The sequence below is a fragment of the Halichoeres trimaculatus genome, unplaced genomic scaffold (genome assembly GCF_033239565.1).
Source record: "Halichoeres trimaculatus isolate MK-OKI-2021-1 unplaced genomic scaffold, fHalTri1.1 fHalTri1_scaffold_17, whole genome shotgun sequence".
Taxonomy (NCBI): Eukaryota; Metazoa; Chordata; class Actinopteri; order Labriformes; family Labridae; genus Halichoeres; species Halichoeres trimaculatus.
In genome coordinates, this window is record NW_027437195.1 from 9,989,909 (window position 1) to 10,007,423 (window position 17,515).

General features: G+C 38.7%; 2 protein-coding genes across 3 annotated transcripts; one reads left to right on the forward strand and one right to left on the reverse strand.

Moving 5' to 3' along the window:
* The first annotated feature begins 716 nt into the window (after nt 1-716).
* On the forward strand, nt 717-3,988 carry lamtor3 (late endosomal/lysosomal adaptor, MAPK and MTOR activator 3). The gene is made up of 7 exons (XM_074692356.1): nt 717-831; nt 1,073-1,122; nt 1,533-1,567; nt 1,680-1,738; nt 2,759-2,892; nt 3,102-3,165; nt 3,601-3,988. Exons 2-7 carry the CDS (start codon nt 1,114-1,116, stop codon nt 3,672-3,674), a joined length of 375 nt encoding a protein of 124 aa, XP_074548457.1. The 5' UTR covers nt 717-831; nt 1,073-1,113; the 3' UTR covers nt 3,675-3,988.
* A 970-nt stretch (nt 3,989-4,958) lies between these two features.
* dapp1 (dual adaptor of phosphotyrosine and 3-phosphoinositides) lies at nt 4,959-17,056 on the reverse strand. 2 transcript variants are annotated; one of them, XR_012599759.1, is made up of 9 exons: nt 16,921-17,056; nt 14,434-14,556; nt 14,174-14,307; nt 13,427-13,557; nt 13,224-13,271; nt 13,064-13,126; nt 12,813-12,898; nt 9,014-9,096; nt 4,959-6,682 (listed from the first exon to the last, which is right to left on the reverse strand). XR_012599759.1 is itself a non-coding variant. In XM_074691284.1 (9 exons), exons 1-9 carry the CDS (start codon nt 16,977-16,979, stop codon nt 6,659-6,661), a joined length of 756 nt encoding a protein of 251 aa, XP_074547385.1. In that variant the 5' UTR covers nt 16,980-17,056; the 3' UTR covers nt 4,959-6,658. The 2 variants fall into 2 exon arrangements, 1 of the variants encoding a protein (XP_074547385.1); XM_074691284.1 differs by having other exon boundaries at nt 9,014-9,101.
* Between the last annotated feature and the right edge of the window lie 459 nt (nt 17,057-17,515).

The window sequence follows — 17,515 nt, forward strand, 5'->3', positions numbered from 1 at the left end:
AAATGGTTCAAGTATTATAATAATCGTCTCAACATAAAACTATGGTGGAACAACCACGACAATATATCATTATTCTCTATATTACTAACAACAAAATCTAGATTATTGTGTTATAATAATTTATTTAAGTTGAGCTCCACTAAGTTTGACACCAGAGTGTTTCAGTTGGTCAGCATGGAGCCAGCTTTGTTAATTAAAACTGTAGCTTGTGATTTCATCCGATTGGATTTCACATTTCATTTTTATACGAATCATAAAAAGTAACATGCAATCGCAGATCACTGTGGTTTAAACAGTGAAAGTGAAACTAACATTGTTTTAATCTGAGAAACAATAATATTGGTAATAATAATAATAATAATAATAATAATAATAATAATAATAATAATAATAATAATAATAATAATAATAATGATAATAATAATAATAATGATTGTGATAATAACTTTACTAGGATGGTCTAATGCTATTCAAAGGTTTATTTTATTTTGATAATAGTGTAGTTAAAATAAATTATAGTTTTAATGAATGTTTATAGGTCAGATTTACCAGCCAGTGGTTTTAAATTTAGACGGGGTAAAGGCTGATTTTCCGGCTCCTCAGAAAAATCCCTACTTTTCTCACAGTGTCGGTGGGTATGCCATAAACGTAACTAAATAGTCTATGATAGAAACGTAATGCTGTACATAACGCCAGCGGCGCTGTGGCACGAAGTCGCGTTGTCCTGACGATCGTGAACGTCTCTTTAACTGTATCATGTGATTTCTGCCTGTGCCTCTCTCTAGTATGTAGCTGTTACATGTCAAGTCAATAAGTAAATACTCAAAGAAGGTATGTTTACACAACAGCTTTTATAATTTGAATATTAGTTCGTTATTTCCTATTGATTTGTTACCGGAATTAAGATTACGTTGTTAGTTACGTTTGTATTTTTTACGGAAGTAGCTGTAATATTAGTTAGCTTCCCATTAGCTTTCGAGTTAGCATGTTGTTATTCACTCTAAAGTACTGAAAGTTTTGTTTAGATACAGTCAAAGTGGGTGATAATTAACTAATAAACTTCTTTTCACAGTTGCAAAGTGGTGTATGTAAGACGAGGACTGTGTGAACGCAATGGCAGATGTGAGTATGGCCCTGTGCTACTCTTATTTACTCAAGTCTCACCAAAATACAGTCTGTTTTCTGCTGAGTTGATCTTAAGACGTATTTTTCTGTACTTCTAGAACAAAGTAAAAGCAATATTAAACTCTCTATAGTATGTAAAGACATTCGGCCAAATACGGCTGCGAGAAAACATCGAAATTTAAGTTTATTTATTGGAAAAATCACAAAGTTGGTGAACTTACAGAAGTCAAAGCTGATGAGCTGCTGTCACGTGACGGTTATTCAAGAGGGGAAACACAATAATGACAATTCCACATAGTGCCATATAGTGATTCTGTCACAATTAATATACTGTTCTTCTGTTTACATGTTTAATGAAGAAGAGTAAGTCATTTTTGCTTGTTTATGTAAATGTTTTCCCTGTGCAGGATTTGAAGAGATACCTCTACAAACAGCTACAAAGGTGTGTGATTAAATGCAAAATGCATTAAGCTGTGTTACATGTCACAGTTTGAAATGTAAATATTAATATATGTTGTTGAATCATTTGAAAATGTACCATCTCTCTCATTCAGTGTTGAAGGACTTCATGCTATTGTAGTGACAGACAGAGATGGTGTTCCAGTTATTAAAGGTAAGAAATGAACGTTGAAAAGTTTAAACTTGATTAAAACGGAAGGCAAGTAAATAAAAAAGAGCTTCATGAAATGGAGGGGAAAAAAGTTAAATTGTAGTCATTCTGAATGGGATGTGAGTTATGATTAAGGGCGCAGTGGCCAGTACTTAACAGTATGTATATGAGAACAGACTTGGTAGAAACTAATTCTAATATTCCTAAAATAGTAATTCTTATTCTTAAAATATTTTTTAATCTGCAGAAAGGAAAATTTATTATGATTTGTTAGCTTAATACACTCCTTTTATAATCACAGTAGCAGCAGGTTGCCTTCCACAGCAACTTGAACCATGCACCTTGTTTTTACAGTTGCACAGAATGGACAAACTTATTACATATGCAATTAAATAGCAAGTGGCTGCATAAAATGCTGTTGGGGGTCAAAGAGGCTAATAGGGTGTTGATTAAATTAAATTGGTAGATGTTTCTGATGGTTAAAAACTGACAAATGAGGGATCAGGCTTATCGTTATCCATCTGCACTGCTTTCCCACTCAGAGCTGCAGGGTACACTCTGGACAGCTCGCCAGCCTATTAGAGACAACATGCAGAGACAGACAACCAGTCGTGCACATTCTCACATTACACGGACAGTTCAGAGCGAGCAATAAACCAAATGTGTAGTTTTAGACTGCAGGTGGGAGAAAGAGTGAATCAACACATGCACACCCTACCCAGAAAAGCAGCTACTCAGCTAGAGGTTTGAAGCAGGGGTTGGTATACTCAGAGGCACTTGTGCAGCCTGCTCTGTCATTGATTGAAATTAATTGCAGTGAATTCGTGGAAAGCATGGCACTCAGTCATCATGCTAAAATGCTGTGGTGGTATGTTGTATGATCAGAGCTGTATGATATCAGATTGTGATCAGTCTGTTTTTTCTTGACAGTGGGCAATCTTTTCTGACATAGTCATGTAAATCAACATTTTAAGGTGTCAGTATTAGTTTATATGATTATTGCTCCTTTTTTTCCACACACAGTTGCCAATGACAACGCCCCAGTCCACGCTCTGAGACCAGGCTTCCTGTCCACTTTTGCTCTGGCCACAGATCAGGGCAGCAAGCTGGGTCTGTCCAAGAACAAGAGCATCATCTGCTACTACAACACCTACCAGGTGAGACACCTGCTGCACGATGATCCCATTAAGCAACATCAGAAGTTTGAGCCTCCTGAATGCACAGAATGTGTAAAAAATGCAAATTTTTTAGGCTGAAAAAGTGAGAAAAAAAATTGGTTTCATGACATCAGAACGCAAAGACTTTCATTTAATACCTATTTATTGCTTTAGTCCTAACATATCTGTCATTTCCTTGCGTTGAATAGATTGTGCAGTTCAACCGGTTACCTTTGGTTATCAGCTTCATTGCCAGCAGCAACGCTAACACAGGTAAGCTCTCCTCAGATGCAGAAATATTCCTACAGACAGATGCACTCACTAATCTGGAGATGAATTTGTTATTATTATTGTTATTTTTATAAATCAGATTTTTGAAATACATCTTAAAAATGTTTACAGATGTCTTAAGTTTTGGTCAGGAAATGTCAATATTCACTCAGAGGAGCTTTGAACAGCACCACTTATCTGTAACCAAGCAGCAGCATCTGATCTTAGAATATGAATCCTTTGCAGGAGTGCTAAAATCTGCAGTTCCTCTAGTGTCCACTTGAGGCTGGCTGTGGAAACACCAGAAACAACATATACACTAAAACAAAACACACATACACACACACACACACACACACACACACAAAAAAAAAAAAAAAAAAAAACAGTATGTGTTTGAGCAATGTACTCACAGCTCCTCACCGTGTTTGTTCTCAGGCCTCATCATGAGTCTGGAGAAGGAGCTGGCTCCTCTAATAGAGGAGCTGAGGCAGGTGGTGGAGGTGACATAGACCCCGATGGATCCTGACCAGGATTCACAGCAGTAACACGCGGATCACACTGAATCTCTCCCTGTCAGTTATGGTGCATTCAAGTCCTGTGGGGAAACCCGCCTACTCCTCCCAGTAATAGGTATCATCTCAGCTGTTTCCATCATGATGAAACTGTCCTGTACTCTGATTTTTTTCCTCTGTTGACTTTCCTTTCTGCCAGTTTATGTTGAGCTTCTCTTTTTCATCGTTTCCATGGCTAAGACAGAGTTTATATGTTGAATCAAATGTCCAGTAGTCTGAATAAATGTTTCATTTTCAGCACCTAAAGTGGTTGTCCTTTCTTATCCCCGTTTATCTTTGTCTAAATAGTTTTCATTAGAAAAGGATTTTTGAGAGATTTCTGTGTGACAAACTTAAGAGTGCAGATAAGAAAAGGTTTGTGAAGTAAAAATAAAGTTTGCACTCTTAAATTGGTGGTGTATACATTTAAGACATTTGTGCCCAAATACTTGTTGTTGTTATTTTTCCAGTCTTCATTTAGAGAAGACAGCGAGTATAAGAGGAAGTGGGGATTCAAACCCAGGCTGCTAGCTTGAGGGTTAACCTTCTAGGGCATATGACTGAAATGCACATACATGTGACACAGGTCAGACTGGCCCTGATTTTTTCAGGAACTTACCCATTATACACCTCACAGCTGGGCATTATACCTGGGTTTGATTTGGAAGAAAAGGCTGACACAGTTTCTGTCAGTTCATTGTGTCTGAGGACATTTTAAAAGTAAACACGCCAGCAGTAAACATGATAAAAACATGAGACAACACATCAATTAACCCTGACTTCACACAGACCCAACAAAGTCCAGATAAGAGTTGATGAAGAAAATTTGTAAGCTTGGTGCCTACCCAGAAAAGAACTGTACATTTTCTTTAGCGCTCTGCATGTGCGAAAAAGGGCTTAGGAGAGGATTTCTTCATATATAGCTTCACATGAACTAAATCCGCATTCTCTGATGTGTCACTGTGTACAGACAAAAATTAAACACACATGATCCAGGACAAAGCAGGTGCAAAGTGCTGCTGGGTGGATGTGGCAGCCGTCTTCTCTGATTTTTGGGTTCGGATGTCCCCAATACTCAGTCAACTGCTTTCTTTTACAGGGGTTCCCTCAAATAGTCATAAAAAAAAACTCAATTAGATTTTGAAGTTTTAAGACACAAAGTTTATTACAGATCTTAATGTTACCATGAATAAGAAGTTATTCTGTCCAGAAAACCAAATGTATTTTTTTTTATTGGTGGATTTTCTCATGCATGTGATAAACGAAATTTGCAACAGCTTGTGACAGACACACCTCCACATACAGTACATTCATCATAATGCTACAAGTGTGCCATTTTCTGCTGCAGAAATAATGTTGTTTTTTCTCTTTAAGGGTCCAAGAAAGGTCTTAAAAGTTTTCAATTTTTTTTTCAAAATGTGCAGAAACTGTTTCTTATCCTAATTGTCAATGCTTCCAGATTTCCAGGTAAGCCAGTTTTGTTTGTTTTCTTATAAAGCTGTTTAATCATGAAGCAAAAATGGGGCATACACTTCAGTGAGTTTGAGATTCTTGTGCTGTTCCATTTGGAAACTTTAAAAAGTCTACAACAGGAAGACATGAGGAAGAGGATGGGCTGAAGCAGCAGCTGTTGACATCTTTCTGGTTTTGATAAACCACAGAAAATGCTGCCTTTCAGGTTAAACAAGTTAGATAACAGCATCAGATGGTAAATTGAAAGTTCAGACAGCTTCTTGATTTAGTTGATTTTTGAGATCTTTACCCATGATGAATTTGAAGGTTTAACATTTGCATTTTATACGTAACATCCAGGGAAAAAACTAAAATTGCACGTTCTTTTCAGGCCAAATTTGATTTTGTGAAAATAACCAAGAACAAGCAGCAGTGTGCTCTAACATACTTGTGCCATCATCACAGACTGATAAAATCAAACCTCACCTGTCCCTGAATCCTCTCTTGATACCAGATGATCAGTGGTCAGTTTTCTGCAGTGTTAAATGTTATGTATACATCACAAACTCTGCTTCTGACCAAGGAAAATGTTCTTCATTAAAGGGCGATATGGGAAAAACATGTCAGGAATTATTTTTTAGCCAGGATCAAGATCTGGATTTGATCAGGATTCTTTTTAATTTTCAGACAATTTTGACCTGTAAACAAATTTTTTAAACCCAAATATTTCTGATCCTGCATTCTGAACTATTTCTCATGCACCATTTTTGTCTTCTCTGTGCCATTTCATAACTTTGATCTAGGCTTATGTCCTTTAATGTGTTTTTTGAACTCTCACATTTTCACATTATGAAAAATATGCTCTTTTAAAGACGCCTGCTGTAGGAGTTGTTGAGTTTCTGCAGAATGTACATCTGTAGCTCTATCCAAGTAGTCCATGCACAGTCTAAATATAATTTAGTGAGATGTGGCTAGCTAGGCTTTGAGTTTTTTTTGACACAAACTGTAAATGTACACGTTTAGAAGATGATTCATTTCAGCGCTTTAGGCACATCCAATATAAACCCTTCTCTTCAGTATTTCTCTGAACAATTTTCACTTTTTATGAAGGCATCAAACGACAGTAAGGAAAAACAAGTTGTTTACTGACACAAGTTTACAACACTTCTGAAAAATTGATCTCTCTCTGCTGGAAGTGAAAAGAAAAAATTCTCAGACAGAAAAATAATTTCCTGTTAGAGACTTTTTGTAAGACAGCTGACATGAGACACATGAAAAAAAACCTCTCTGTATAAAATAAATATATCATAAAGCAAATAAGAGTCACATCCATCCGCCAGCCTGAAGTGGCACACTCAGTGTGTGTGTGGAAAATGCCAGAGTGTTATCCTGCTCGAGCTTGCTCTGTAGAAATGTTTCTTATTGTTCATCTGGTTGACGTGATGTCCTCTATGAGGGAGAAGCCAGGGTCCTGGTCCACTCACCAGCCCTCATCGACCTTTTCTGATCTGTGACTGGAGACAGAGATAATTTCACTTAACATGAATAAATCAAAATCCAAGTTATAGAGTGCCAGTTGTTCCTGTTAAAATTGAGAAAGTGTTGTTACACGCCCATCAAGTAGCAGCATGCACAAAAAGTTTGTTCTTAAATAGGTGGAAATACTTTTGAAGATGTGGGGAGAGTGGTTGTAGTCTTGTGTCTCACTCTCATTTCGGCTGACTTAGACCATGTCCACATGTAGCCGGGTACTTGGGGAACCACATATATTTTTATACCTTTAGGCCTATTGTCTACATAACACCGCAGTTTTACGTCACTGAAAGCGATGTTTTCTGAAAGACTTTGGAAAACTCTGGTTTCATGGTTCATGTAGACACCGGTAAATAGAGTTTTTGGTTCTCAAACGTCATCGCTAAATAACAGGACTTCATCCTGATTGGATGGATAAAATAAATGGATAAAAAGAGTCAATTTTAAAAAATATTTTTTAAAGTAATATTCTATATAACATTGGGGATTCTGAAAAGAAATTTAACATCGACCCTCTGCATTTTCTACTTGTTGAGCAGCTTTTTACAGGATTTTTCAGCAGATTTAAAGCTGAGTTGAAAGAACACAGAGTTTCCCTTACATCCGCTTGCTCGCTGATTGAACTGTGAACTTTCTCTCAGCTCACTGCAGGAAACGGCCCAGTTGTGTTAAACCTCTCTCAATCACTAATGAGTCCCAGATCGATCACCTTTGATAAAATCTGCATATCTTAATGTTGGAGCTGTGCATTCTCCCTTGCAGTGAAATGAAATAATTCATGATACCCTGTTTACACTAAAATGTCTCACTCCAAAACACAGAAATGCAGAGAAAAAAAATCTGTTTACACGGAAACGCAGAGGGACTGAAGTGGTGTAGTAAGCACACCAGGCCTGTAGTCGGCACCATAACTGTCTTGTCCAGAAGCCACTTTTGGTAGATCTGCACTGAAGTAGAGTTGAGCTGATCATCTGGTGTATTGGTGAATGCTAAGAGCAGAAGTGGGGCTACAGATGCACATTTTGTTAAAAGACAGTCAGCAGATACAGCAGCAAAGGCACACCCTGGTAGTCCGCAACCATCATAACAACAGTATACTGTTGTATACACACGTGAAGCGGAGCGTGATGCCAGTGTTTCCACTGAAAACGCCGGCTTGTTGTTTACACGGCAACAGTGGTAGCAGAAGAAAAAAATCTACAGGCTGTTTTTAAAAGTTTGTGTTTCAGGTCAGCTAAAACGTCGTTTCTGTGTAAACAAGAAGCTGGAACGCAACAATACTTTTGCGTTTCATCCTGAAAGTGTCATGGTGTTAATGGCCCCTAAGAAATTGTTCCCACACTGCTGTAATGAAGGAGAGAAGCGGGAAAGCTTTTGGAAGAGCCCAGAGCAAGAATCCATAAATGGTCTAAACCATAGTTCCTGCTCTCAAATATTATTAGTCTCATGTTTTTTGTCTCTGGCAGGCTCAGACTTTTATTTCAAATATCTGACAGCATCATTGGAAGGATTTTACTGAGGTACAGCTTTTTAATCAAGAAGAAACAGACGTTACGTCCTTCTCTGAGCAGCTAATAGACGGCAGCACATTGACAGAACAGGATTTTTATGTTCTGAGTCACAGCAGTTTCTTTTGTTGCTATGCAGAAACGGAAATTGAGGCAAGCATTAATATCATTAAACTTCACATTAAGCTGACAAGTACAGAAAATGTCTTAATCTTTTAATATGAGAAGCTCAACAGGTGAAGTTTGGTCCCTCTCTGGCAGATTTCTTCATATTCTACCAGTGTTCAGGGGTTGTTTGTCTTTTAGATTCCTAAATTACCATATATTTCTCTACTTGTCAGCTTAATTTGGCCCACATTACATCAAATTACACATTTCTTCTAAAAAATACACTTAGACTTAAGTTATGTTGTGTGGTTGATTTTTGTTTTGTATAACTGTTTGACTTTGGAGTTAAAATAGTTTAAATTAAATTTAATATTTGTACATCACTTAAGTATAAATGGTAGTTATTCAGTGATAAGACAGTCAACTTTTCACAAGCTAAATGACATATTACTCACTTTTAATCCATCTAAAAAAAAACCTCAGACAGTGCTACAGATGTGTTATTCTCTTGAGTACTGACTCATCAAGTGTTGTAATATCAAAACTTCCCCACCTGCCATGCCTTCCTCTATTTAAACCACACTGGTATTTTTGACTGTTTCCCAGAATGCATGTGCTGCAAGTTATCTAGTAATTTCCACTTTGCTTCGCTTTGCACTGAAAAGAGGAGGTCCTCCAGCACTGTTAGGCACTCACCAGTTTCCACCTCAGGATCTTGATCCACTCGTCCGCTTCCACACCCGTCTTTGCACAGAGATAAAACGTCCTCTCAGGAAACACTAAACTTTGGACACAGAGAGATATAGAGACTCAGAGGAAGAAGGAAGAAAGACTCTTTGGCCACAATTTAGTAGTGTACAGTTGTCTAGATGGACACCAGGACAGTTTTGATGTTTATTTGCTGCTTAGAATTAAAGTTAACAAGAGAGGAATTCAAGTTTCTGCTCTAAAGCTAGACCTGAACTTTTATATCATGTAATGTCTGGTTTTGAGAACAAATACGAAGCTATCTGGACTAAAGTTACATGATTCAGATGCATTAACTTGTTTTGTTATGAGATGACATTTTCTGCCCTCAGCCTCACTCCCACCAACTGACAACACTATGAGAGTACTCTGCAGGAAACTTGTTGGAGATAACTTAAAATAATATAATATTGAAAAACATCATCAATACAGTGAATCATCTATCTGCTAAATTATGGATCTGTTCAGAGTCAAAGAGATCAGATCAGAGTTTTGCCCACATTCAGCTGATGTGGTTGACAGGCTGAAGGCCCGCCTCTTTCCCTGCAGTTAGGTTGTCAAGAAGTTAGATTGAGTTAAGTATTTCCAATACGTCAACTGCTTCAGGTCTCAGAAACAGACTGGTGACGTCACAGAGACTCTATCCATGTTTTATAAGAAAATTGATTCACACTGAATAGTCAGACACTGCTCTCTTTTAGCTGTTTAAAGAGTTCAACTTTAAGCTTTATTAGTGACAGACTTCCCCCTGGCACTGCCTACAGGAGGAATAAAACAGAACTGCAGACACATTTTGCTCTTCAACAGAACACATGGAGAAAGTGGGTTTAAGGCTAAACCAGCACTCCTTTTTCTGCGGATAAAAAGGTGTGCAGCTTTTTTTTACTGTATGTAGGAGATGAAAGGTTGTCAGTGGTTGTAACCCACATTTTCTAAGCCACATCTGTCTCTCAGCTTGTGGTAGCTTCTTCCCCCTGTTTCCTTCTGTTGTTTAAACACTTTGACTTCTCCTTTTTCTAAAATCTCAAATGTCACATTTTGCAGGCATGAGGAAGTTCAGCTGCACTAAAACCCACTGAATCTGACAGCAGGTTGTTGTGAAATATCTGACACAGATTGTTGTTTCTTGTTGTCTGGCACACATTTTACAGTACAGTGGATTTTTTAAATATCTTTGCTTAACCTAAACTTTGTGCTAAATTTATAGTTTTCACTCCACTACATTTAAAAAAATCACTATACTTTTACTTCCACTACATGTCTATGAATGTTCTCGTTTCTCTCTACTTCTGCTTTGAGGTCAGCTGAGGAATTTCCTTTTCTTTTCTAAAATCTGATCCCAAAGACTGTAAACAGTGTTCCTTTAGTTCTGCACATAGTTTGTCTGAGTGGTAATGCTGTACTTGTACGTAGAGCAAATCTAGATTTAATGCCACTTGAGCCACTTACATGACAACAGTTTTAGGGTGAAACGTAAAAGTATCATTGAGTTGTTGATTTAGCGTCATGTTAACATGGAAAAAGCATTTTAGCTGACCTAAAACATAAAATTTTGAAAACAGCCTCTAGAGTGGGATTTTTCTGAAACGCTGTCGACATCGTTGACATGTAAGCAGCAAGTGTCAACCTCTGGTCTAAGAGTATGAGACAATGCTGAAGTGCTAAAATCTGCTGTTTCTTGAGTGTTTGCTTGAGGCTGGCTCCAGAAGTACCGGAAGTCACCAACACACCAAGCCAAAAGAAACGTTTTCACTGGAGAAATTAACCCTTTTACAGCCTGGTTCAAAAAACATCTCCTGTCTGAGTCGCTAGTTTTGCTATCAGCACCCCCACTGTGCGGGGGGATGAATTTTTTTTCTAACTTGGCCCAATCAGAGGCACAGCTCAGATAACGTGATTGAAGGGCACCTTATAGCTGTATGCGAAGCCCCTGCCACTTCCAATATGGCCGCGATAGCCGATTTGCTTAATTTCCTGAGACAGAAACAGACGGGTGACTTCAGGAGACGAGGTCCATTAATTGTACGGTCTATGTTGAACCCTCTGTCAGTACGCAGATTTTTTTTTTGCCACGTTTTAATGTTTTCAGATGAAATGTCATGTTCATTTCTCTGAGGTTACGGTGGCTACTACACTCCACCTGAGCACTTTTGACCCATGGGCATCAGTTTAGGTGGGGACAGAGGGGGGGAAGAGCCCCATCCCCTGACCTCCACACACTCTTTGTCATGAGTCATTTTGTCCCCACCACACAGAGCTCCTCCAGGTGTAAGCTGTAGTAACCCCAGTTAGTTTCAGTGGTATAGAAAACACTCGGTGTGTTTACATGCAGTCAGTAACCCTTTCGTATTCGGAATGCTAGAAATACCCTGGCTGTGCAAGAGCCATGTAAACACCAATAACCCTTTTGAAATAAAGGAATATGCTCATATTCTGGTTTTCAAAAACCCCCAAAACATCCCTAGGGTACTCCTTTTTGAACCCAAATGTTTGGTTATGTATATGCCTTTCAGGATTCCCCCATCGAAATGAATGTCAATTTGTGTTTTATGCATGTTCTGTTCTTCAAGAATCTTGGGTTGTGTCTGAAATCATTCACTCATTCCCTACTCAATACTCACTTTATAGTGAATTAGATGTAGTGGACTATAGAGTCCACTCAATCAGCTAAGTTAAAACAACATTTCAGACACTACTGACTCACGTGCCAGCCGCTGACAGTGGCGTAATTACTCTAGCGTCACTCACGGACGGCTGGGGATTTACAGTTGTAATTTTTTTTCTCAAACACTGCAAAACAGTATTTATTTCAGTGATAACTCGTATTATACTTAGCTTATTTTCCGCAACAGCCAAATATAATAGAAACATTTATATAAATTATTTTAAAATAAATAAACCATATATTTGCGCGGAACTTATGCTGTGTTTGAGAATTACAAGGTCCAGTGAATGCATCACCCGCGATGAATGGTTAAGCGGCCGACATCCGTGTTCTTTGTTTCTCTCCTCAAAGTTGTGAGACAGGCTCGTACGAAAGTTAAACAGAGAGCTAGGTGTTATTCTCTGACAGTTGTTGATGTTGTTTCATGTTCATTAATCATTAAATCATTTATCAATCATTAATCATGTAATCAGCCATTTCTTCTGTTTGAACCGCAATGCATGATGGTATTCATTGCTCATATAGTGAGCATCGCTAATACACTGCTTTTCAAAAGTTGCTTCTCTGTTGTTCAGCTGTGTGAGAAAGTGTTAGAATAAGATTGGCTGATGGCCTCTTACTGTAGCAGTCTCTGCCATGGTAAATGCGACATGCTTTGTGTGGTCAGAATGACAACAAAATAATTCTAAAAGTAAAAGTCAATTTACCATTATCTAACAATCTCTATTTTACCACCAAATCACAACAAACATCCTCAAGATGCTCTACAAAAACATAAACATGACTCAACATTAAGACAAGATAATGAGACTGATCTCTTCTGAACCCACCATGAGTGGAGACATTTGCAGCATTTAGTGAGTTACAGTAGATACAAACCTCCTTTGACAGAAACCTGAACCAGATAAGACTTATGTTCAACAGACATCTGTTGAAACAATGTAAGGGTTAGCGAGAGAAAGAGAGATATTTTTGTGTTTGTTCAAAGTTACACAAAGAAGTTATACCAAACACAGAGAGATCAGTTACCATTAAACACAGCATTAAATAAACAGATGTGGTCCCTCACTGACCATCACTCACCAGAAACAGTTGACTCGGTCCTGGGAGTAGTCAAACTGGACAGCAGAGCAGGCCTTCAGGTCCAGGGTTCGGATAGGCTCCTCGAACTGAAACAGAAACACTCCACAGCTAACACAGAGCAAGCTCAGAGCCCCTCTTTGTTTTCTGCAGAGACTGGGAGAAGCTTAAACGACTGCCCATGACCTCAAATAAAAAACAGGAGGGAGGTCCAGGTTTAGCATGTTTGGCTCACAAGCTGAGAGAAGACTCACCATTTTATCTTTGAAGTATTTCAGTTCATATCTGTTGAGTGTGAACCACCTCTGCTTCCAGCTCTGCAAAAAAGTTTGGAACAGTGTATTTTAATCCAGATGTCTAACCACAAAGTAATCAAACAGAGTCAGTTTCAGCAAGGAGTCTGTCCTCGCTTACCTTCACGATCGCTCCCTGTTTCACCAGGTAACCTTCTTTTGTGCCCAGCTGGAAAGGCAGGGTTTGTGTTTAGACAAACTGACCTTCAACAGTAATTTTAGCATCATTTGAAGCTTGAAATGAGAGGATTAAACCCTCCTGTCAAACACAAAGGTACTTTAAAGTGTTTCTGATGCAGCAGGTGTGTGGACTATGTGGCGTACCGAAGGTGCAGTCGGGACAAGGTCGTTTTCTGTGCGGCCCGTTTGTATTGCTGTGTGAACTCGCACCGACTCATAGATAGACGGCTCCTCCACTCGCCATGGGTATGGACATTTCAGCACGATGAGGGTTCCTGGTTCACGACAGACAGGGGTATTAAAAAAAGAAAATTAAGATGTGTTTTGTTAAAAACTCAAGAGCCAGTAATGCAGTATAAAATCATGAAGTCTCACATTTTGTATTACTCATATGTATCATGTGGATCAGGAAGAAATCAGTTAACCATGAGGGTGAACTTTCTGGGCCTTGTGGTGAAGTAGGCCAAACCTTACTTTTATGTGTTAGAAAACATCCTCTAAGTCACAAAGCATGCATAGAGTTAAGTGCACCACAAACTGCACTGCAGAGCAAACAGTGTCATAGTGTGCCTGTGTTGTTTGTTTTATACATTTAGCACGACATTATGCATCAATTCGGAACAAAATTCTCCTTTCTATGCAAAAGAGCCTCATTGCAAATTACTTATTCACCAGCACCAGAGCCAACAGCAGGGGGAATTTAGAGAGACATGTTTACCTGCTGCTGAGAGCACAACTTCACCTCTACCTGCACATTAAGTCTGTAAGTAATGCTTTAACGTAACATTTCTAATATTATTTGGGGGTTAAATCAGTCTGAGGCTGCTTGTGGCTCAATCCCTGGGTTTACTAGAACACTTCTTACGCCTGAGCTGAATGTGGAGTGTGTACCTGTGTCACTGCCCAGCAGAGGTTGGTTCGCAAAGTGGTTGACAAAGTCCTGGAGTGTTGCAAACTCATTGAACCCAAACACATACGTGTTGTCTCTGCGTGTCACATGAAAATGCTTGACTGAGTCCTTCGCCCTGTGTGTGAACAATAAAACATGCACCTTTCAACTTTTCACACGCAAAAAAATCCAGAAACCTCTAAAGTCTTAAAAGATATTAACCTGAACATTTTGAGTTTATTCATATCACAGGAGGACTGACCTGACTGACAGGGCGAAGCAGCTCGGACCTTCATTACTGTTCCTGAGGAGATAACTTCCATCAGCCCCATTGGACAAGAGAAGAGCCTCTGCAGCGTGACGGGACAGGTCATAGTGGTACCACCTTCAAGAACACACAATAGCTTGTTATTTAAAACTTATCCTGAGATTCTCGAGCCCCCTCAGCTGTTGAGCATCTCAATGAGTTTTATCTTAAGTTAGGGGTTAGAGTCCACACGAATCCAAACATTGAAACAAGTTAGTTTGAAACGTAAGCTGTCACAGAGATGTAAGACTCATCTTAACTCATGAACCATGACGTCAGAAATAACAAAATTTTGTCACCTTTTCATCACATTTGGCCAATCAGTGACAAGTTTATCCCAGTGGGTGTTTTAGCACTAACTCAATTGTTAGCACTTAGGCCTTGTTGCGTCTAAACAAGTTCACAGCTGACCTGAACTGCTTATCGCACTAATCAACCATCAGCAGCATACAGGTATGTAAGATATGACAAAGAATTTTGATACAATGGAAACAACTCTACGAAGCAAATAAAAAAAGTGATATGAGTGGTGTCATCACCAACAACAACAAACTGTAGTTAATATAACAGTTTTTAAACATTGTAACAGTGTGCAGTTTTTGGTGGCTTTAACCGGTTGGAGAGCACATGTTTGCCGACACATCACTGAAAAAAACTATCTCTCCTTGATTCTCCTCACCCCTCAGATGATCTTGTCTTTGCACAAACAGCCTGTTACCATGAGGTAACTCGTGCTTGTGTTGAAACCAGCACAGCTGGTGCAACATCTAAGGTGATCATCGAGTGTGAACTCCTGAAATGGAAATTACAATCAAGCTATGCTACATTTAAACTAAGCTAGTGCAGCCCAATGCTGGAGATGGGTCAAGGACCCTGGCTGGGTTACCCTGATAGAAAACAATTTCAAAAACTATTGTCATCGTCTCACCATGACAGTTTAAATATATATATAGTTGCCATGCTATGGATATCATCTGATTATGATCACGATTAGAGCAGAATTTTATTAACCTGGGTTGTGTTCCACCTGCTTTTGCTCTCCATGCACACTGTTTTTTCTGCATACATCAAAGCCTGTTTAAAAATGAAAAACGATTGGTTGATACTACTCAGACTACAAGCAGAAACCTGAGCACATCTATCGTTGAAATCTAAACCCAACCTCCCAACCCACCACCGAGTGCAGATCTTACAGTGTAAAGTAAAATCTGTAAAATAGAGATTAGGGCGTGGGTGTCTGATGCCTACAGACCTGAAACCTTTGGTGACTCTGGGTTTTGTCACTGATGACATGTCCGAGTTGCACCATAAAGTGTTTTCTAAAAGCTGACACGAGATGCTGGCTTCATTGACTAAATTCAGTCAAATACTGAGTCAATCAACCAAATTTCTACAGAAAAATGATAGTAAAACAAATCCACCAGTGACGAATACACGACACTTCTTGCTTTTGACTGAGTATCACTTTAATTTATAGCTCAGTCCTTTGCAGGAAGTTTGTTGAACTGTAGAATAGACCTCAGTCTGTTGGACAGATGCAGAGGAAACTGTTGAAGGGATGTGAAAGTCCACAATTTGCATTTTTTTTTTCTCTTTTTTTGCTGCAAGTGACTATAAAAACACTGAGGTTAAAAAGAGACACAGAATGTGAAGACAAAAGCATAAAACATGACTGTAGAGTTACAGGAACTGCCTATGTTTCTTACAAGGAGCTTATTCAGGTACAGCGGATAAAAAAGGTCCACACACCCCAATTATAATGCATTGCACCCCAATGCATAATGCATACTACCATAAGCCTTAAAATCAAAAAACAAATGTTGACCTTCAATCCACACTGTTTTTACAGCTGAGCTGGCCTCTGGTCTTGTTGCACTAAAAGGTGAATCTGATTCAAAGAGGAGGAGACGACAAAAGCCGCTGAAGTGGAGTTTAATACTTTTAAACACATCTGTAAGTTATTCTTTATCAGGTTGAAAATCTTCCTACACTGTCCTCAGTATTACTCAGACATGCTACAGTGAGACTGTGCTTCAGATAAGAAGTCTACTACTGCTTTTTTTATGGGTCCGTGATATAACATATTAACTAACTCTGTTGTCCTAAAAACAAAATAGCAAACCATAAATCTAATTGTTTGAGTGAGCTCTGCTAACAGTGTCCCTTGTATAGTGCTAATTCCCTGCAATACAGTGTAATTATGAACCTATCCGGTAATAAATAAAGCCGATTTCGCCCCAACGTCTACATTTTTCTAAATACAACTAAAACACGTTATTCAAGTTGTGTATGTACAGGGATCAGTCAGAATTCTTCAAACTGCAGATTTTGCTGCGGAGTTTGGTAACAGTAAGGACTCGCTCCATTCTACAGCAGGTGCACAGCACAAAAAAGCTTCCAAAATTATTTTAATTTGAGTCTCTATAATCAATATTATCTTACCCCAGAGTCTCTAACTCGTCGCTCATGTCTTCAGTGGAAGCATCGCTGTAAAAACTCATGTCTATAGGCTACGGATATCCAACAGCTTAAAGCGAGGCGAACATCGGAGGGAGAAGCAGCCACACAAAAGTGAAATGTGCCACTTTGTGTCAGGCACGCCCAAAAGGGGAAGTCAGCTTCAGTGTGACAGTATGACAAGATGGGGAAGAATTACACAGGAATTTGACTAAATAAATCAATCAATAAAAAAGCAAAACAACGGAAAAAAAATCTAGAGTGATGTGTCTGGCATTCCTTACCCAAAGTAAAAGATTCACACTTTAAAAGTGTGTTAAACAATGTTTATCCTTCAAATGAGTTACTCTGTGTAGCCTTTAAAACTGAGTACAATTTATGCTCTCTTAATGGAAAAGAAGTTAAGACAACAGACCACATTTTCATCTCATTCAAAAGAATTCTAGTAACTTTCCCCTCCCCTTACTTCATTTCATTTATTTTCTCTGTGTAGAAGTCCCTTAGACTAACTGATGCTGTACAGTTATTGTGTCTTCATTGATTGTTTATGTATTCCCTTTAAATTTTTCCATTGTTTGTT

Bases quoted from the DNA above. Each gene is read 5' to 3' on its own strand.
- lamtor3 (XM_074692356.1), top strand. The intron at 1,568-1,679 runs GTGTGTGATTAA...TCTCTCATTCAG, and splicing joins CTCTACAAACAGCTACAAAG to TGTTGAAGGACTTCATGCTA. The intron at 3,166-3,600 runs GTAAGCTCTCCT...GTTTGTTCTCAG, and splicing joins CAGCAGCAACGCTAACACAG to GCCTCATCATGAGTCTGGAG.
- dapp1 (XM_074691284.1), bottom strand. From the start codon at position 16,979: ATGAGTTTTTACAGCGATGCTTCCACTGAAGACATGAGCGACGAGTTA. The intron at 13,127-13,223 runs GTAAGCGAGGAC...ACTTTTTTGCAG, and splicing joins AACAGGGAGCGATCGTGAAG to AGCTGGAAGCAGAGGTGGTT. The intron at 12,899-13,063 runs GTGAGTCTTCTC...TTTCTGTTTCAG, and splicing joins AATACTTCAAAGATAAAATG to TTCGAGGAGCCTATCCGAAC.